General features: G+C 43.1%; 1 protein-coding gene across 10 annotated transcripts in view; it reads left to right on the top strand.

Moving 5' to 3' along the window:
- The window catches only part of NCAM1 (neural cell adhesion molecule 1), a 220553-nt gene that overhangs the window by 181597 nt on the left and 16442 nt on the right, over nucleotides 1–22514 (top strand). For 9 of the 10 annotated variants that reach the window (XM_081172478.1, XM_081172476.1, XM_081172481.1 and 6 more), the window contains 2 exons: nucleotides 10943–11067; nucleotides 13656–13836. In XM_081172478.1, the coding sequence (XP_081028604.1) occupies nucleotides 10943–11067; nucleotides 13656–13836 (306 nt within the window). Of the gene's footprint in view, nucleotides 1–10942; nucleotides 11068–13655; nucleotides 13837–17756; nucleotides 18293–22514 lie in introns of those variants that run through there. The other variant, XM_081172477.1, reaches the window with a different exon arrangement.

The raw sequence follows: 22514 nt of genomic DNA, 5'->3' as shown, positions 1-22514 counted from the left end.
GATATGATTGTACTTAATGCTGACACTTACTAAATTGCCCCTACCACATCAATCTCTCATGTGGGAGACCTTGGACACGCAGTTACACTCCCCTGAGTTGCTGCATTGATTCAAAGCCTCCGGTCAGTTCCACAGAGTAGATCTAGGCATTGTGCTTCAAAACTGCAGCCCAGGGTCATTTTCACCTCCTTCCTCCATTATGCTTAAGCAGAGTGTGACATAATATGGAGAGAAGGGAGTCCTCAGACCGACATGTCTGGCAGTCCGGTCAGCTTCCCTGTGTTGAGTAAGCATCATCTCTAGTGCTGGCCACGCATCCAAGGAGTCTTGGATGTGGCCATAGGATTCAGTTGTTCATAATTTTCCTCCTAAGAGCACCTTAATCAATTAGCATAAATAAGAAGACGGAGGGGGGAAACTGCTTAGAAATTCATTCCCATTGTGGAAAGAATTCAGAGGATGGTTGTGTATGTGTATGTATTGTTTATCTGTGCGCACACACACACACACATGCATATAGGCATAACCAAGCAGCAAGCTTCTTGCCTGGCACGTAATAATCCATGCAGTAGGAATAACACCACGACGTCTGGTATCTTGTGGACTCCACTTGCTTCTCTACTAATTGAGCATATTTTGCAAGCCAGGAAGGGACTTTCACACCAGTACTAAAGCCATATTGAAGATACACCTAGTGGTTTTCTCCATAATCTGGAAGCAAATGATTTGGCCCTTGCGACATAAGGAAATATGTTTACTTTCCTTCCACTGTAAGAGCTGATGGCAGCAACAAAGGAATGGATTTCCTAGAGCGATTCTTGCAATCTCACTTTTAACACTCCATGTGCACCATTCAAGGAGAGAGGAACAACCCCTGCATTTGTGCTTCCCAGGAGATAGATCATTTGGAAAACCCACCAAAGAGTTGAGCATTTCACCTTGTTTGACTCTCATGTCTTGGATTTTTCCTCCCCTTTACTGTGGGAAGCATTTAGGCAGGGGTAAGCCAGGAAAACTAACCCCAGTAACCCATCAGATGTTGCATGCATGGAGACAAGCCACTGGCCCTTTCTCCCTCTCCTTCCACAGATGTTTGGGCGACATCCACATGGAACTAACATCTAGCCATCTTGATTTTGCACAACCTTTCACCCCCCCCCCCTACACACCTGTGTCATTTATTTGTGAATTAACTTTAACCCACTCCCCCTTTCTTTTTCTTTTCCCACCTCATGTATCTCTCCACTTGTGATGGGCACCAGTAATGGTTAGAAACTGTGGCAAACATTTTTGTCACAATTTTTCACCCATTTTACACAGTGGCCAAGGGAAAGAATTGGTGAAGTTGGGTGGCAAGAGATGAGAAGGGGAAAGGATATTCTTGTTCAGTGGAGATGGCCAAGGCTGTATGAAATATGTAGCAGGTTGGAGGAGGCTTATTTTATGGAGGAGTCCTTCCACTTTTACTTAACTGAAGTAAGGAGGCAATTGATTTTACTGCCAAAACCTCACCACCACCCTTTTTGGGGTATGTTTCGTCTGAAGAAGAGAAGGTCAAGGAAGACATGGAAATTGAAGCAGACTTATTTTCTGTTGCTCCAGAAGACATGACTAGAATCAGTGTGTGGAGATTGCAAGGAGGCAGATTTCAGCTATATGTTAGAAGGTAGTTCCTACTTGACAATGACAAACTGCCTCTGGAGGTTTGCTGGAGATACTCAGTTAAGCACAGGCTGGATGACCGCTTCTCATGAGCACTTTTAAGTTGCATCCTGTCTTGCAGATCCTGCCCTGAGCGTTGAGGTTGGACTCACCAAGGTTCAAAGTCCCAAATTTAATGATTCTGATTATCCGTTTTTACCACTCTCCCTCCAAAGATCTTGGGTTGGAGTCCATTCTCCCCCTTTTTTATTCTCGTAACAACCCTGTGAATTAGATTGGACTTAGAAATAGTGACTGGCCCAAAGAGGGCACTGGAACCCAGATATCCCCGATTTAAGTCCAACACTCTAATCACTACACCACTTAAAGTCCTTACTCTAAAAATGATTTGTCTTTTCCTGCAGTCTTTTAGGATTTGTTTTGAAGTCTAAAGTCAGTATCCACCTCTGCCAGTTTTGACAAGGCAGCCATGTAGGCAGAGGGAATCTGGATCACCTGGGCCACATTTTATGCAGCTGCTGCTGTATTCATTGAGGTCACAGCTACAAATGTATTTGTTGAGGTCACAGCTACAAATGGTCTCCTATCCAGTTTCAGATAAAAGCAAATGATTAATCACCTGTCCTAATGTACCTAGCTGACTGCATGCCATTGCACAAAAGGAAGCCTTTTGACTTCAACCCTGAATATTCACTTAATTTTATTATCCTAAAGCATAAGAGGCCCACAGCAATTTGTTTATTTATAAGATTGTCTATATACCACTTTTTGGTTCCCAGAAGAGGGTCCCCAAAGCAATTTACAATAAAAAACTGAAATATAATACTACCAGTTTTAAAAATATTAAATCCAAGAGCAGTATAGAACAACCACAGTTTGATTCATAGGGGGGATAAAAGCTTCAAACCTAAAAGCTAGGTGGGAAAAATAACTTTAAAAATCTTGACAGCTCACCTAAAGTTGGAGGAAGAGGCCAACCACATCTCTTTGGGGTAGAATGCCACAGCCTGTCTGAAATTATGAACAGAAGTACCTCACACCTCAAGAGTCTACTGCAGGATCCATTTGTGTTCCTAGAAGTTAACAGCCAACAGAATAAACTCTGAAGTCACTGTGTAAATGGGCTTCCCTTTGCTCTCCCAGCTGTCATCTTGGCTTCCCAGCTCCTTTCTCTTTTCAGTTTCATGCGCATGTTCTGAGCATGATCTTTTGTATGAACTTTTTAATAACCAGACTTCTTTTTCTCTTCAGCTAGTGGCACTTGAGAGTTATGCTAAGATTATCGGTTGGTTCGGACAGAATATTCTTACTAAGGCTCAGCCGAACTTTTGAACTATTTAAAGCTTGACCTAAATTGTGGGGGGGGGGGCTTTTTGGCCAAGCCCCTGTACTAATGTACTAAACATGTGAACTGTTATTTGTTTTTGCTGAAGCATCATAGTACTAATCTACATGAGTTTATGCCTGGATAATTATCATTTTTTTCCCCCTTTTTACAGCTTGGTGATGTGATTAAGCCAAAAATTCTGGCCAAATTTTGTGCTTTGGGTTAAAAACACCAAACACAATATGGATGTGCCATATTGATGCCTAAACATTTCCTGCCACGAATCCACCCTCACTCACATTTATTCCTACTCTGAAATGAGTGCAGCTCAGTTTTTCACACTATTCGCTTATAAGTGCTAGCTATATTGAGAGCATGTTCCAGCTGGGGACCGTAACGTCCCTTCAGGGTAACAAATGGGCATGCATATATGACTAACAAAAAACATTTTCTCATTCACAATGTAAAATGGAATTATCCAAACTCATTTCATGCATTTATGCAGAAGTAAGTTCCACTGAGCTCTAGGACATGGATGGGGAACCTATCCACACACACCCAATGCTGTTGGACTTCCATTCTCATCAGCCCTAGCCAACATGCCCAGTAGTAAGGGATGATGGGAGTTGCAGTCCTACAACATCTGAACTATAACTTCTGGGAGGCTGCAGCCAAAGGGTTGTGCCAGTGTAGCAGGTGTGACTGAAGAATGTGAGATGTCCAAGCCAGCAAGCACTACCCACTACTCCCCAACAGAACCACCTATAGCCTGAGAGAACTGTTGAGTCAGGGGCCACTAGAGACCTCTGTGTCTTAAGACAGAGGCAAGGAAGGCCATGAAGCCATGGGTGCCCTCAGTCAGCGTGAGAGAGGATCTCTGCTGCTCTATATTGATGCCATTTCTTCATTTTAGTATTTTAAAATTGTGAACCACTTTGGGTTCCTTGGCAGAAAGGCAGTATTTAAGGCAGTAAATAAAAAAATAAGCCAGAATGAGCCACAGGTTCCCCATCCCTGCTGTAGATGGTAGCTGTGTCTGCATCCCTTGTTCGGAGCATGGGTATTGTGCCGGTGTTTGGGGTGCAACTAGCTGGTGAAACCCTGCTCACATATTTACTGAACGCTTGAGTGCTCTTGTTTGAAGAAGATGGTTAATACACACCTGTTCCAGATTTGAATGGGTCTACTCCAAGCATAGCCAAGCCCGGGTTAAGCTTCGTGTTTCTAACCCCAAATGCACAATTTTAGGCTTTTAACAGCCCACTGTGGTTTGTGAAACACAATTCCATAGAGAATAGGAGAGACCTACATTGTGTTTCTTTTGCAATATGATGATTCTGAGTTCGAGTGATGCTAATTTCAGTTCATTACAGTTTCTTTAAAACTCCTTTGGAGGCACTAGGTCTGCCTGGGGGAAGGGCCCATATGCTTTGCATGCAGAGAAGGGTCCGTCCCAGGTTCTGTCCCTGGAATGGATGGACTAATCTTCTAACTCATTCTAAGGCAGCTTCATCTGCTACTAAGCTTTGAGCAGTTTTCTAGAAGGAAGGGGCTTGCGATATGTTGTACAGAGCCCTTGTGGAATTAAAACAGCATCACAGAAGATAATTTCATAGCCAGAATCACTGAGAGTGTATCCAGGCTTTTGAGAACTCTCCCGTAGAATTTATCAAAAAATCCTATTTGAAATAAATAGTCTACAGGGAAATGACACCACAAGGTAGATTACATTCTGGCAAATGTGCTATGTGGTGACATAAAGGAGAAACTGGGTTGAGGGAGAAGGAACAGACATGCTTGAGCTCTTCTTTTGTAGTAGAAACCTCACAAAGATGTGTTGCTGCTGGTGGTGGTGTTGGTGATATAAAGCAAAGAGCTCTGAATCCCAGAACTCATGAGCATCGCTTGGAGACGACAGAAGCACATGACAAGTAATGCAAGTTTGGCCTCACCTCCAAGTGGTGAGCAAGCAATGCTACTACTGAGCTTGCATCAGTGCCCAGATGGTTTCACATCAGCTGCCACAGGTCAGCTGTGTACAAAACCAGTTTGGCACTAGCCTGTGCCACATTCATAATATGGGCAAATATTTACCCAGCTCCACAACAGGAAATCCCTCCTCGTTTATGGCCTTTAGGGGACAGGAGAGTCATAATCTGCAAGGGCTGTGGGGGAAAGGTAATTATTTCACTATCATCTCAATGCTTTTACGACACCCGGGAGAGGTAACCTGGTACACTGCCTCCCCCCCCTCCCCCCAGCCTGTCAGAACTCATTTGTCCCCATTTAATTTGCGCTGCAATGTAACTTCGTCTTCAAGCACTGTAACTGCTGAATTGCTTTGTGCTGTAATGGGATTTGCAAAACCTACAGCCTTCATTAGCAGCAGCAGCAGTCAGAATAGTGTCTGGCCTAATTGACTATGGGGTTGGTGGCCAGCAAGGTAGGCAACACACTTTGTTCCTTTCAGTTAGAAAATTTTTTTTTGAGGCAGAAATCTAAGGACACTTCAAGGGCCAGAAAACCCCAGTTCTTGATCGACAGATTTCAGAAAACACCTGCTCCACTTGATGATAGCTAGAATATTAGCCATACACTGTGTATTAGGAAACCTCCGTGAAGTACAATTAGCACTCACAACTTGAGCAAGCTAGGCGTGTCTTCAGGCCACTACTAGAAACAGGATGAAATCTAGATGAAATCTTTTGATGAAGGCTACCATAGCTCTTCTTAATGTTCCTATGCAACAAGAGGTTTCTAGATGATGCACTAATGTATTGTGAGCTCTATTTTAATTTTATGGATGTATTTTTGTACCACCCACCCACATGAAATATCAATGCCTCATGACCATGGATTCTGCCCTCTTCCACACATTTAATGTAATTTGTGAAAGAGCCTTGAGTGGTCTCTTTGTGTCAGTAGATCTTGCAGGGCAAAAAGACAAGCTGGCAGATATGGCTCCGCCCACATGTAAAGTCCTTAAGCTAGTGGCTACCAGTGCATCCTGTGGCAGTGAGTTCAAGAAGTGTGCTGGATGTTTTGGCAAGCTGTCTGTAGGCGTGGCCTCTGTAAAAAAGCCAAAGGGGACCTCAAAGCCTTCCTGCACAGCCTCCTTTGAAATGAAGGGCTCTCCAGTCAGATTATTCCCAAAGACTGGCATGGCATCATCTGTGCCGAGAAAGCCCAACCTATGAGTTTGGACGTGACCCAGTACAGATTACACTTGGGGCCATGAATACTAAGAGGAACTAGGGGGAATGCATCACATAGTAATTTTTTGTTCATTTATTTTGACAGCGGCAATTTATTTCCCATTATTCCTGATAAGGCACCCTAATGGAATTGGAAATATATACAAGGCACACTTCACTAAAAGCACCAGAGCTTTAATCATACAAGACCTCACTGCTGCTTCTGCTCGCCAATCATTATTGGAATGAGGGGTGGGGAGAGCATGGTGTTTTGTTTTTTTACCTTTCTTTTTTTTGAAGAATGCACACATGCACCCTGAGGGATGAATTAGGACACTTCCTAATCAAACCATTTTTGCTAGGTTATGCTCCAGAATGCATTAATGCTGGAGGAAATTCTCTCTCTCTCTGAACACTTCAGCTGTCTCTACAGAGTTAGGACTGATTTGGTGTTTGGCTAGTGAGAAATTAAACACGACAAAAGTTAATAATAATAATAATAATAATAATAATAATAATAATAATAATAATAATAATGGTGCAGTTATAACCAGCAAAGGTGTTCCACCTCTCTGCTATAGATAGTCCTAAGGCATTTTGCATTTATTAAAAACGAAAGAAAAAGTCTCCACACTTGCCCTAAACAAACAGCATCAGGGCTGCTGTGAAACTGATTTGTCAAATTTCTTTGTCAGGTGAAAGCCCATTAATTGACCCGCTGGATCAGACCAAACTTCAGTCTTCTCCAGTACTCACCAGTCAGATCTTGGTTCCTAGTATCTACCCCTAAATATGTTGCTAGGCCCTCACCTTGTGAATTTTTCTTAATCCTTTTTAAAGATCCTGCACTATTGGCCACCACAGCATTCTGTCTCACTGAGTTTCATAGGTAGATTATAGTTTTATAGATTAAGTTCCTCCACATACTGACTGCTTCGTTGGCTGAGTGCTAGTATGCTGTTAGGGTGGGGGCGGGTAGAGAGAAACATTTATTGGGCCACTTTCCCTTTCTTTATTTCTTTTGGTTCTGCAGTGTAGTAGAAATGAAGTACTTATTATTGTCGATGGTTCCCCAGAATTTCCTGAGTGTCCTTGTTTACTTTTTCCGCCATCAGCAAACCTGCATCTGAAGATGAAGCAGTCTATCCAAGGAGCCTTATTCTTTCTGTGTTGCACTTGAGCAACAGCTTTGTTACATCAGTTGAGCCCCTCTTTGCTCAGCCAGTAGAATTTTCTTCAGATTGCGGACAAGGGAAGTTCTGTTTCCACATTCTGAATAGAATCAAAATGCTTCTTTTCCCTGAAAATACCACTGAAAATACCATGTCAAAAGCCATGTCTCAGTGGTATTCATCATCATCAAACCTTTTATTGGCATCCCATACAAACATCCATAGCAAATCAGTACAGAATTCCCGCCTTCCCAGTGAATACTATGCCAAACTGGTCTCAATAGGATTATCCTTCATGAATTTGTCTTAAGCTTTCAAAGAAGGACTATACAAATTAGCGGAGGATGTATCTGTTCTCAGCGGTTGGACCTTATTGTGGCATTGACTTAAATACGAGACTCTTGGAACTAAGAGTAGGGTGTTGGCCATTGGGGTCATATGCTTGGCAAGATGTCCTGCAGTTGACCAAAGGCAAAAGACATGATCCACCTGAAAGGTTTTTATGTGCAAGCCATGTCAAAAGTAACTTCAAACCGGCCTGGATTTACACCCTAGTACTGTACCAGTTTGTTAACTAGTCTCTGGACCCTAATCTATAAAGAGTCTCTAGGTGAATTCTGAGATCCCAAGAAAGGTTATTGAAAGGTTATTGAGGGCAAAGCCTTTGATCCTGTTAAGCAGGTAAAGGATTAATTGTTCATCACCTCCTGGGAAACAGATCAATAACCACTACCCAAAGAAAGCAGCCTATTCACTCACCCTTCTGTTACTGTCATTTGCTCCCTCAGTGGCTGTCAAAGGACCAAAATCCATGTCAGAGCAAGTTGCCTTCCAAAGAAGGGGGAGCACAAATCAGTTCCCACAGAAAAGATGGATTGCGGGAGCCTCTTAGTCAATTATGGATTTCACCTACCTCCCCCTCCTCCCCCATGGCACAGTCAGCATGACAGGTGGCAAGAATGGCACTAAGGGGAAATGAGGGAGAAAGGGCACTGGAAGTAACCAGGGGAGGGGGGAGGGTGCCTGTCATTTGCTCAGGCCGTTTGCCTCTTAATGGAAGCATGATTGATTTGTTGCTGCTGTAGCGCCCGTGCTCCCCAGAACATGGATATTTAAGTTAGGAAGGAAGGGCAAGGACATTTTAAAGGCAAAAGATGATATAAGGCAATACATGCTTTGTTATTGGCTTCCTTCTGTGCAAAACCTGCAAGTATTGGCATCACATTTGTTTAGTACCGGGAGAGAAATGATCACCTTCCACTTTGCACCTTTAGGTACATGGTACTTTGAGGGCCCAAGCCATCTGCTTATTTGTTTTCAGAGGCAGTGAATGTTAGGGATGTGCTGAGCGCTCAGGAAATTCCCAGGCTTTAATCAAAACCCTGTTGCCTTGACAATCTTCTGACATCCAAATCCCCTAATCCACCTTAAGCTGGGGAAGGCATTTAGCAGCAACTCTAGAATAGAGAGGTCCATAGTCTCCTTCATTCTTTGACTTGGCCACACCCATGATGTAAGGGAAACGTTTTTGTATCATGGAGACCTTTCTCTTAATCGAAATGACCCTCCATAACTATAACCAGATTGAAGCTACCTTTTGATAATTTACTGTGTTTTGCCTTCTTATATTAACCTGAGAACAACCCTGCAGAATCAGGCCAAAGGTCCATGTAGCCTAGCATCTTGTTGCCTACGGTGTCAGTCCAACTGCCCTAGTGGGAAATTGCAAGCCGGAAGATGACAGCAATAGCTTTTTGTCTGCCCTGAGTCTGTTGCTCATTGGCTTCATTGAAAGATCCTGAATTCTAGTGTAATGTGAGAGGGAGAAAACAGCAGCAGCAGCAACAACAACAGAGGGCAGGATGGAACCCTTGGCCCTTTTTTCTGACATTCTTTAAATATTTGGAGATGTCAGAATCTCATTGCCTGTGTACTCACTTTTGTAGCCTTCATATAAGCAAACTTATGGAATGTATCCTTTCCCCCACATGTTATGATCAAGTCTAGTTTTATTATTTGTTGGTTGTGTAGATGAGCCCATATTGTAAAGCCAAAAGAAGACAACAGGCTGAAGGCTTTTGTGTGTGTGTGTGTGTGTGTGTGTGTGTGTGTGTGTGTGTGTGTTAAGGCTCATCCACAGTTCCATGGCTTCTAGGCATGGATCCAAGAGGTGTTTTTTTCTTTTGTTCCATCACTTTCCCTGGGAAAGCAGACTGTTCACAGCTGAATTGGAGCAAACATCAATCAGCTTTTCTGTGGATTGGTGTTTGCTCTGATTTAGCAGTAAATAGTAAGTTTTCCTGGGGAAAGTGTCAGGTCAAAAACCCCCAGCCCTCTTGAACCTGTGCCTAGAAGTCACAGACCAAATGGAAGAAATTGTGGGATGAAAGGGGTTCAGGTAGGTAGCCGTGTTGGTCTGACTCAGTAGAAAAAAAATTAAAAATTGTCCAGTAGCACCTTGGAGACCAACTAAGTTTGTTCTGGGTATAAGCTTTGGTGTGCGTGCACACTTCTTCAGATGAGAGGGAGAGAGAGCACGACTGTTAAGAACATGGCAGATAACAAGTCTTGGTTGGGTCAAATACCTCTGTTCCTTTTTGTTAGTTCTAATGAGTAAGCAGCTGTGGGCAAGAAGCAATCCAGGAGAGTCAGTCAAGGAGAGAGAATTTGCAGTAGGAATGGGGAGACTTTGGTTCATTCACATTTAAAAGCAAACCTACCTAATATGACCTTCCCAAAACAACATGAAAAGCAATGCACGGGCATCCTTCAAAATTTTCACATCTTCAGATTTTGCAATGCACTTCTTCGGCCAAGTAATGTGTACAGAATGTATATACTAGGGTAAAGGGTTCATAGTAATGCATATATTAGTGAAAATAGCATTTATAATTCATTATATTAGGGGGAACTGTTGTAAAATGTATATTAAGCAAAATTGCATCCAGAAATGTGTATATTAGAAATTTGCACTAAAATGCTGATGAACATTCATGAGGCCTTTGTTGTTGTTTTTTAAAAAGTTACAAACTGATGTGAACGGAAGACTAGAAAAATGAGAAACAACAAAACTGACATTAACAGATAGGACCTTCTCTGTTTTGCAGAGTACAATGTTATCCTAGCAAAGGATGGCTACAATCTGGGGTACAAGATAGGATTTTCATACATCACTTCATGTAGTAGCTAAGCTGAAAAAAAATCCAGGATGGTTAAGTAGGCCAATTGGAGTGCTAAATGATCTGCCCATTATGGCGACTAGGTAAGAGGGACAGTTCTGCAGCTACCTAACTGCTTGTGACTGCCTTCCAAAAGAGTCAAAGAATCTGGGATAAGTTCCCCATAGGTTCCAAATCTATATAGAATCCTCGATGAAAGCATTTAAGCATGTTAGTACTTAGACGTTTGGCATTCTGCACTCTGAATCTGCAAGTCCTCCCAGAAGGAACACAAGAAATGTGTGCCGTACAGCTGCAACCATTTTGAATTTCATGCTTGTGGGATTTCATTTATGCTTTCAGTAGTTAGTTGAGCCAATCATTTATCCTTGACAGGATGTTAAATGTGAAATGTACCATTTTTTGCAGGTGAGCCCAGCGCACCCAAGCTGGAAGGCCAGATGGGAGAAGATGGAAACTCCTTTAAAGTGAATCTCATCAAGCAAGATGATGGAGGCTCCCCCATTCGGCACTATCTCATCAAATACAGAGTTGTAAGTAAGACACTGTCATCTGGGCAAGCCCTGCGTAGTGTTTTATGAATTGTTTCCTGGGCTGTCAAGTGATTAAAAACATTTTTCATTTACTATGACTTCAGTCAATCTAAATTTATGTAAGTTTGCATATCATTCTGAAGCAGCCTTTTGCTTTTAGGTGACACAGACATGTGTCTTAGCAGGCACTTGCTACCTGCAGTCTTTAGAAATACTTGTGTTAAAAACAGCATTGTTTCAGAACAAAAATCTTGCTTCTAAGCTAATCCAGGACACATCTTTATTCAATTAAAAGTTATTTCCTTGGTTCTTCTGACCCAAGGCCTAGCCAACATGGTGCCTTCCAGATGTTGTGGACTACAAATCCCATCAGCCCCAGCAAATGTGGCCAATCTTCTGGGATGATGGGAGTTGTAGCTCTCTCCATTTTGGGGGCCCAGGCACCAATTTGGCTACCTCTAACAGCTTGGGACCATGTTATTTGAAGGGTTACTTTACCCCATATGTGCCTAATCGGCTGCTTTGATCTGGGGAACTACTTGCACTTCTACGAGGACCATATAATGTCCATTCGGATTCTTTGGAGAGTTGACCTTTCAGTGTAGCAGCACCTTTGCTTTAGAATTCCCTGCCTATTAACTTTAGGCAGGCATCCTTACTATACCATTGCATATGACTGCTAAAAACTGTTTCATTTCAGCATGCCTGCCAGGCATATAATTCAGTTACATGCACCTGTTTTTAACATTTTGCTAATGGTATCTGTATGTTATTCATCATTTTATGTTGTTTTATATTTTAGAGGGGTTTTTATTAGGTGTTTTATAAGAGGAAGTAGCCAAAACTTTCTGTTGCTGTTATGGCATCACAGGAGTGACAGTAATCACACAGCTCAAAGCTGGGGTTAACACTTTATTAGCAGAAACACGATCTCTGAAGACTTGGTTGAGTGTCAGGCCTAATGAGCACAGCAGCTTATTCCCAGTGGTCTTACTCTGTGAAACTCAGTTGCCCAGACTGAACGTCCCTACCTCCTCACAGCTGTCTGTCTCCTCCTCTCCAGGGCTTTTCCCAAGCACTCAGAGATTGCACCTGCATGCAGCCAACCTCTCCTTCGCCCTTTTCATGCCTCTTCTGGTTCTGGGAGACAAGCAGGGAAGGGAGCTTGTTGCAGCAGCAGGAGGAGACACCCATGGCTCTGCACCAGCCCTGACTCGTCTCTATCTCTTAGCCCAGGAATAGGCAAACTTGGCCCTCCAGATATTTTTGGAACTACAAATCCCATCATCCCTAGCTAACAGGACCAGTGGTCAGGGATGATGGAAATTGTAGTCTTAAAACATCTGGAGGGCTGAGTTTGTCTATGCCTATCTTAGCCTCTCTCCTACCACCCTCCTGCTTCATTTTCTGCCTCTGATTCTGGACTTCCCTCTGCCACCAGCTCTCAGCTCACTAAGTCCTGTTACCTCTTCCCAGTCTTCTCCCTCTGACCACCCACTGTTGTCTCACCCCAGGCTCTGAGCCTTCTTCCCTTGGTGGTTCCCCAGCTGGTTCCTCCCATTATACCTTTATGTCCAACCAGCCCATGACATAAGCGGGTTGTTGGTATGTGTTGTACAGTCTGTTTACAGTCGAATGTATTTATGTTTATATTTTTCTGTGTGGTGGAGAAGAGGCAGGGTGACCAGGCCTGATCCCTGCACCAGCTGCAATATGACACAGCAATCAGGTCCAGGTCAAGCCTGATACAGTCGCCTGCCAGCAGTGAGACTGGCTTTGGATCCAGCAGAACCTCAGCCGGGCTCAACCCCACCTCCTCCCCAGCTTTGGATCATTTTGGATCTTTCTGCTGGCAAGCATCCCACCATTGCACTTCATTGAGTGCAGCAGGCTTTCCATGAGTGCAGGGTTGAGCTTACCTTGTCTTTTCAAAGTGGCTTAAGGTGGTGTTTCTTCTTCTTCTTCTTCCAATTAAACATTTCTCCAGTGTTCTGTAGCCTCCTTGACTGCCAGTGGTTCATGATATGTGGAATGGGGAGATGTCTCCCCATTTTCCTGTGCTTACAGGAGAACCCTGCCAAGAACGTTGTGGGTTTTCAAAAAGTATAGGTACCCGAGGGGGCTGCAGAATTCAGACCCCCAGAGCAGTGACTTATACACTGAAAGAAAGGGACCCACAAAACTCCTCTGCCACCTCAAAAGGGAGGTAAGCACAAGACAAACCCAGCACACCACCTGTGAAAATTTCAGCACAATTTTATTTCCCCTTTTGTTACTTTTAGACATATTTTCTTTTCTCGTTATTTGATGGCAAGTGGTAAAAAGACCCTCTCCCCGCTAAAAAAGACAATCGTTTTTCGGCCAGTCAGAAGCTATAAGGCATCTTCCTAGGCTCCCTAAATTCCTACCACTTGTGTGCCAAAGGCATTACTTTAGGGCAGAGAGGAGAGGAGGAGAGAAACCGTTTGTCTGGATCTAGATGTCTTGCATGTTCAGAAATCATAGCCTTGTCTAAACAGCAGCTCACTGCTAAAGTGCCCTCCCTGCCTTTTCTATCCATTCCCACAACCCACGCTGCATTTCCGCAGAAGCATTCCGCTGAATGGAAACCTGAGATGCGTCTTCCTTCAAGCAGTGACCATGTCATACTCAAGGCTCTGGACTGGAACGCTGAATACGAGGTCTATGTGATTGCGGAGAACCAGCAAGGGAAATCCAAGCCTGCGCATTATGCCTTCAGGACTTCAGCGCAGCCAACCATCATCCCAGGTATGGCAGCAACCAGCTTCCCGCCATTGTTTTCTGCTTGGAATTAATGCAACAGCGCCACATCCTTTAATGTGCTTGAGTTTTTTAAAAACCAAAAAACACCAAAATCCTCAGCAACTTGCTTGCTTACAGCCATTCTCATAACCGGTTACCCATCTAAAGCTTTATTACTCAGCCTTGGACATACCAAACACGATAGGTTGATCCATAGTACAGTCCAACTGGTTTAACCATTTCCCCTGCCACCAAGTCCATTCAGTGGTGGTTCCTTGTAACTCATGGCACTCAGGTGAGAATCTTCAAACCCATCGTCAAGGCAAAGGGCAAAATCCAGGTCCCGTGCCATTGTTTCTGGCGATGTACTTCTCCTTTCCTCCAATGGCCAGTGCTGTGAAGCAGGCCTGTGGGACTTGTAAACCTTCAGATGTTGCTGGGCTACAACACCCATTATCCATGCCCACTGGTCATGCTGGCTAAGTCTGATGGAAGCTGGAGTTGCAGCAACATGGGGAGGACCAACATCAGCAGGGACTGTCGTTCAAATGTACCTGTGGATTTTTTACCCCTTCATACCACAGGAGCATCTCTGGCATTGAAGCTTAAGCAGATGAGATGCTCAAGAAGTGTGAGCTTTTCTCCTTCTTAGTTTTCACATGCGATTTTTTGCTTTCTTTCATATTGGCTATTTTCCAAAATATATCCAAAGGAGATGCCAGCTTAATATTCAAAGAAAGCGTTCTAGCTTGATTTTTTACCACACAGAGGTGTGTTTACACAAATGAGAAACCACAGAAGATATGTAGTAAATAAGGCACTTTATGGTATTATTAAAAATCAAAAGCTTAACTCAGTCTTTCTAATGCATACCATATATCAAGCCAGTAATGCCTGGAGGAAAAGTTAGCAGCTTTGGAGCAGCTGAAGAAGGCATTGGCAGGAGTGGTTAACCTGTGCCCCCCCCCCCCGATGTTACTGGATTATAACTCCATACTTTCCTATTGGCCACACTAGCTGGGGCTGATGGAATCTTAACATTTCTAGAGTCTCAGGTTAACCACCCCTTCTTAAAATGTCAACCACAGGCAAAACCAAACTTAGGGATTAGCAAATACACTGGTGACACTTGATATTAAGTACCATTGTGACCATGAAATTGTTCACCTCTACAGAACTCTTGCTATTTTAGACCTTGAACAAATAGTGTCTCAAAAATAACTGTTTTGGCACATTGAGATATTGATTGCACAGCAAATGCAGAACACCGAGTCCAGGGGCAGAGCAGCTGCCTGAATGTTGGGCTATGAAATCACGTTGCAACATGCTGCTGTTATTTGGAAAGTAATGTAGTGAGCCGTGGACTCAGAGCAAAAGGAGGAAAATCACTCATTCACTTGCCACACACCTCTTAGCCTAAGCTTTCTATACTTGGTAATAAGAAAAAAATTAAAATTCAACATTTCTTGCCAAGGCAGCTTAATCACACATTGTGCCAAGAAGAACTGAACCTCATGACGCAAATTAAGGCCATGTTTATATTTGGCTTCGTTTGCTTAATCCATTTTGTGTTGGCTCATGAAGGTAACGGGCAAAAGAGGAAAACATTTTAGGAGCTAGAAATAGATTTATACTAGGCCTGACATATTTGGGGGGCGCAGAATCCTTCTGGAGGGGCACATGTCTGCAGCAGGCAAGTGCAAGGGATACTAGAATCACTGCAGTATCCCTTGAATTTAACAACTGCTGCTAGAAGCATGTCCCCAAGGAGGATTCCCCACCCACAAATAAATCCCATTGTGCCTGGAATACATCTATATTTACTCTTTTTTGCCTATCAGTGATGTTTCCCCCATTTTTGTGGTGTATTTTATTCATCAACTTGATGAGCAACAGAGAGAAGGCTAAAGACTTCACCCCCTGTTCATGGCAAGCCCTGTGCCTCCATGCGTATAGCTCCATTTTTGGGTAAGGGTGATGGAGACACCTTGGAGAAGAAGGCTTTACTTGGGCTTTGTGGTAATCTTTGCATTTTGCCTCTTCTCCTCTTACTTTCGGAAGGGTTGAGGTGGACACAGTGTCATTTGCCACCTAAAGATTACGCCTAACTAAGCAGAGACACTCAGTAACATACTAAACTGACTGATATTCTCGTTTGCCACACCAGCATCTCTAATGTTCCACACCATCAACTCTTTGAAGGACAAATTTCATGGCCAGAGCTGTAACAAATTCTGGGGTAGGGCAGTGGTGGTGTTTGGTTCTCAAGCGCGTTTTCCAATTCAAATTTGTTTCCAAGAATTTGAATTTATATCTTCCTGGTTTGACTTCCCCTTCCCCACCCCAGCCCCCAAACATTCCAAATTATTGTTGGATCCAGATCACTAAAAGAAAAAGGGAAAAGGTATTTAAAAGGGAATTGAATTGGCTGGTTGAAATTTGGCATTAACGCCATAAAACTGAGTCACAGAACTGGCAGCGAAATTTCAAAGTTCAAGTCTGAAATTTAAGCATTTGGCTTTCTGGCTGGAAAATTCTTTCAAAATTTTGAAAAAACTAAAAAATCCATTTCAGCTCCATTTTATAACCTGCTTTAAGTTCAAATGGAAAGTGTGACAGTTTACAAAACAGGGGTGAAAAGCAGTTGGAAGCCCTTAGGGTTAGCAGAGGTGCACAAGAAATTATCAGCTGGGAGGGACCAGAGAAGACTGGCCTCTTCTTCCCTTTAATGGAGTGTGAGGCACTGCTGCCGTTGTGTGGTTTATTTAGCTCTGGTGTGGTGTAGAAGGTGCTATACAGAATGTGGCAAGACCATTCTCTGCCCAGAGGATTTGTAGTCAACATTATGCCGACACAATTGGCACATGGGGAAGGAAGTCCAGGGCTGGCAGTGAGGTGAGGGGTTGGGGAAAGCATGGCAATTCTGGCTGGGACTAATGGGAGTTATACCCTAAAACTCCTGGAGGCACCAAATTGGCAAAGGCTGCTTTGATTCAACTCCCTCCTTGTTCAGTGGTGCCCATCCTCCAGCTTGGTAAACCCCTAGGTCCCAATCTCTATGCCAACAGCACGTACTGTCGGCCACATTCTGTATTCTTAAATGGGAGCAGCTGACTTGTTAGAAGTTTGTAGTCCAGTTAAGGTCTGAGACGTGCCTCTCTTGGGAGACCCAAGTGGTTATTAGGAGACAAGCTGCAATCTCTTCCCCAGTATTTCTGGATGTTGTGGGTGTTTTTATTGCCAGCAAGGATTCCCTGGGGCAGCTGCTTATGGAGTTCTACCCAAGGACGATTAGGAAGGCAGAGGCAATTCCCAAAGTTGAGGCGAGTTTCTTGGCCAGGCTGGGCATTAGGTAGAAGTGGGCTTGTTTATTCTTGCATTGAAAATCCCCATTGGAAAGTGTTCCTTTGCCAAATACTGCCAGCTCATTCCCTTGTCCTCCAAGCACCCTCTGTCACAGTGTTGATTTCCGTCTCATTTGCTCGCTAACCCTCCATCCTCTCCAAATTCCTCTTCTCGCTGCCAGCTTCCATATAAACCTTTACCATTACCATTGCTGCTGCCGCTGCTGCTCTGTTTTTCTAACCTTTTGGACATTTTTTTTTAAAATTATACTAAGTTAAATAAGCCTTTTAAATTCTTATTGTTTTTTCTATATTTATGATGTTTTTTTTTCTTTTACCTATTTTTCTCTCTTTCTCTCTTTCTTTTCCCCCTGTATCCCTTCCCCGCCCTTGTTCCTTTCCTGTGTCTGTCATCATACATGTCACTTTGGACCCCAATGGAAACATCCACTTCACATACACCCAATCTTTTGTTTTAATAATGGTGGTGATGATGATGATGATGATGATGATGATTTAAAAAAACAACAACGCCCAACCATTTTCTGACCCCATCTTGGGAATCATTTGTGGCGGCTGCAGCAACCCTGGGATGTCCAGCGGCCTCGTCCCCCTTTGTCTTGTGGCTCATCTCTGCAGCAGCTCTGCTTCTGCTCTGTTAGAAACTTTTGCAAACAACAACAACATCAAACAGATATTTGCTTTTGAAGACCCTGGTTTTCTCGCTGAGGCCTGAAAGCAAGATTAAATTCCTTATTTCCAAGGATTGCTTCTGAGGGTCGGGAAATAAAATGCAGAACACAAGAGATCCATTATTTTTGGGGAGAGATGTGCTATTTTGTAATGAGGGAGGGAGATAAAAGGTTCAAATTGGGCATTTTTACTGTTTTGTGTGTGCATCCTGTACCATGATTCCCTCCCTCTCCTGTTTTCAACTACTGGATGTAAAAACAACTTTTCAAATTACAAGGGGGGAAAGAATGAAGAGTGTTTCTGATACTGGTCTTTGTTGCCATTTTCACACATCACTGTTTGTTCATCCTTGCCAATAGTTCAACAGAATCTTTTTAACAAATTAAGAAGAATAAGAATAAAATAATGAGAAGCAACATCCAAAATTTATGGTTGCACACTTCCCATCTTGATGTGACTGGAGTTACTTGGGGTAGATTGTCCATGAGGCTTTTGTCATGTGTTAAAAGGGTTCCTAGGAACTAGTTTGCCTGAACATGTCTAACTCAGGATGGTACATTGCAGCTTACATTCATTAGAAAACCTGTGAAAATCTAGTTGGTTCAGTAAGCTGTTGCATGTGGGTTCGTGGAGCATTTTGGCTGAGCCCTGCAAACTCCGTCCATAGCATTCTGAGTATATTGCAGTGGCAATAACAAATCTACCTATGCAGCCATGTGAGTTGATAAGAGTTCTGAGCTTGTTTTTAACTTGCAGAACAGTTTTTTAAAAAATGAGGAGGGGGCATTCAAAACATGGCTTCTCTATCTTTCAATCTGAAGTGGCACAGGCCACTCTGCTACTATCAAGGCTCTACCACACTTATTCACACACACATGGTTTCAGAAAGTTCATGGTGCCATATAGAATGACAGCCTCAGGTAAGGTATTCAGACAACCAGTTTGCCCTGGGTGCCATTCAGTACAGAAGGAATACATCTCTGTATTAGGACCTTAGGACATTCACTGTGATGCCACAGCCATTTGTTCAGAACTGTTAGGAGTTTTACATGTTTCCATTCTTTCTTTTTTTTTAATGAATATCTGGCTGTGTGGTGGCCATTTCAAACGGTTAGCTCATGCCCACCCCCGGTGCTTGCCAACATGCTCACCATGAGTTGGGTCCCTTAGCATCAAATGGCAGGCAGACAAAGTCATTTGAGTACCAGCTGGTTCAGCTTTGTACAGTGCAAGTTTGTATGACCATTTTGGTCTAGGTTTCCACTGCTGTGCTGAGAAGTTCATAAGAAGCTGCTCTCTGCCCTTTCAACAGTCAAAGGTTAGCTGGCAATACCTAACCTGCCAAACTGATACTATTTTTCCTTTGTCACCACATTCTTTGTCATATGAGTGCTAGCTAATAGGAGATAATATAGCACATCTAGCACATCTCCCATTTAGAGTCCAGCTCATTGGTATTTGTGCTTTATTATAACCTTTTAGAAACTTCTCTCATATGTCAGTACAAAACAAAATGGATGCATGCCCACCAGATTTTCCCCCACACAGCATTACTTGGAAATTCCATCACCCCTAGAAAGTGGAATTAATTAACAGAAGGTTAGGAAGGCTCACCTTTGGGGAAAAGAGAGAGAGAAACCCTGTCGTTCCACTCTGGTTTGTTTTAGAAGTTTGCCAAAAGGTCTGGATTGGAATTGGAAATAATTTAGCACAGCCTTGGGGATTGTTCAAGATGTGGAGAGAGACCTACTGCAGCCTGGGGGCATCTCTTCCCTCCAGATTTGATCTAGAATTGGTCCATTCCAATGAGGACCCAAGAATCCAGCTCAAATTCTGATAAAGGTGGCATTTCTTACCATTCCTATTCAGGAATGCTTTTGGTATGAGATAATTCTGTCTGAGAGCAAGGGTTTAATTTAGATGATACACAAGATTGTTCATCATGATACCCATGACTTTGCAAAGCTATACATGAAACACACATTTTATTTGCACCTGCTGTGCTTGGTGATTGCGAAATGCTGCTTGAAAAGTTCAAGTGAAAAGATGAACTATGAATGTTCAGTGCCCAGCTAAGAGTTGGGGTACTGATAGAGTGAGGTCTGTGTCATATTTTGAGCAAAATTCAGAGATTCAGAATCCATAGCGAGTCAGTTGAGATGGAGTTTGCAGTTGAATTTGTGCAATGGAAATCCGCATTCGGAATTAGCTCACAAGTCAGAATAATTCACAGTTACAGATAGTGGAGTGTTGATTCTGGATTCACAGGCAATTCAGTCTCAGCTTGCTAATGGAGAGGAGAACTTTCAAGCTGCCAGCACAGTAGAATGTTGTGAAATCATCTCAGTCAATGTTGCTCAATACAGGTTCCAGGCTGATCCCTTCTGAATGACCCCTGGCAAAGTATGCCAGGACATCCCTGGCGCTGCATTGAGCTGATGAGCTTTCCTGACAGCACAGTACCCTGGCCTGCATTTCTGAGCAAAGGTTGCATGTGTGAACAACCCTAAGTCCTAATAGAAGCCACTTTTCCATAGTGGGGCTTGGCAGGCTGCTCCATTCCATATACTCAGAGCTGTCAACATATGTATCAACTCTTAACACAGCAATGATGCTTATGCATAGGAAATGTTTTAAATGTTTACACATTTTATTTTGTTATCTGCTTACATGTGTGTCTGTTAGCATTTTAGTGGACATTTCAAGCCCCTCAAGCCAAATGGACGAAAAAGAGCTGCTGGATTTATTCAGGAAGGTTTTTTGTTTTTTGATTTTTGATTTTTGGTTTTGTTTTTTGCAGAGGGGTGTCTTTTTCTGCAGTCTACTTCCATCCCCAAGAAAACAAACTACAGTGGTACCTCAGGTTACATACGCTTCAGGTTACATACACTTCAGGTTACACACTCCGCTAACCCAGAAATAGTGCTTCAGGTTAAGAACTTTGCTTCAGGATAAGAACAGAAATCGGGCTCCAGCGGTGCGGCGGCAGCAGGAGGCCCATTAGCTAAAGTGGTGCTTCAGGTTAAGAACAGTTTCAGGTTAAGAACAGACCTCCAGGACGAATTAAGTACTTAACCTGAGGTACCACTGTATGTTGTTGTCTTCACTGCAACAATTTGTGTGACTTCTCGTACCTATGTTTCTTGGAGAGGTGAGGAGGTGGGACACCCAAGAGGAAAGGTTCCTTATCACTTTCTGAATTTCTGCATGCACAGATGTGCAGCTACAAACTGCATGTGACCTGCAGTGTCCTTGCTATTTTACACCCACTACACCTCCCCGCCCCCTGCACACAATCTATTTGAGGACAGGTGTGGTACGACAGCATATTATTCCATCTTGGGTGCTGCGGAAGCCATAGTGTTGTCACAACAACATTACGTCCCTCTGCATCACCACCATGGCACTCCAGGGATCATGAACTCACAGCGATTACCTGCCTCACCCAGTTCTGACACACGCTTGGGGATGTGGGATACATTGTTCATTCATTTTGCATTTTAAGGCAAATACCTAGCCATACTTCTCAGTCCAATGAATGAACTGAAACACAAATACACTTCTCCAAATGTTGCGATGCAGTTTTCTAACCAAAAGGTGTGCACAAACATGCAAATATTAATGAAAATAACATACAAAGCTACATCCTGTTAGGGGAAATTGCTTGCAAAAATCTGTATATTAGGGGAAATTGTGTACAAAAATGCGTATGTTAGAAGAAATGCTCACAAAAAATGCATCTGAATTTTCATGTGATGGTCCTGTAGGAAAAAAATCCAAATTGATGTGGACATTCGGTAAACTGAGAATGCTGGAAAAATGAGAGACTGGGAGAAAGCTAAATTGGAATATTTCCCCATTCTTGCAGCCTCGGCTCCACATTACAACTGTGGTTGAATTGCCTTCATGGTTCAAAGGTAGCTTAGTACTATCAGCTCACTATGACTGATGGGTCCAAAAAGGCTTGTGGAGGTGGGGAACCCTCTTGTACCCACAGATTTGGCATACATCAATCTTTGGAGGGCGGACCATAGACCACTTGCCACATAAGGGAAGTAGTGAGATTTCTGTGTCTCATTTCATATTGATGGATATAAAATCAGAGAGAAGTGTTGGATAAATACTTCAGCCTTCCTTTTGCAGATTCAGGCATGGGCAGAATGGGCCTTTAAAAAAGTATTACATAGACCTTTTCAAGAGCTGTTCAACAGTGGAATGGACTCCCTTGATGCGTGGTGAACTCTCCTTAACTGGAGATTTTTAAGCAGAGGTTGGATGGCCATCTGTCATGAATGCTTTAGTTGAGATTCCTGCATTGCAGGGAGTTGAACTAGATGACCCACAGAGTCCCTTTCAACTCTACAATTCGACAATAAGTAAATCTTCTCATCTCCCAACAGTCCAGTGACATGATTGGCCACAGCTACACTGAACAGGAAAATGAATGGCAGTTGGGCTCTGCCAGAAATATTTGTGGTGGATTGTGCCCTGTGATCTATTAGACCCACATGCCAGTGGGGGATGGGTCAGAGCAATGGATGTGGTTCTTTGTCCAGTAGAATACATTCCAGCCATGCATAAGTCAATGGTTTCTGCATACCCACAAACACCTTACATACCTCTCCATCTGCCATCCAGGCAAACAAC

Source organism: Podarcis bocagei (genome assembly GCF_964188305.1).
Source record: "Podarcis bocagei genome assembly, chromosome: 15".
Lineage (NCBI taxonomy): Eukaryota > Metazoa > Chordata > Lepidosauria > Squamata > Lacertidae > Podarcis > Podarcis bocagei.
Note: the sequence above shows the minus strand (reverse complement) of the source record. Positions and strands in the feature narration are given on the sequence as shown.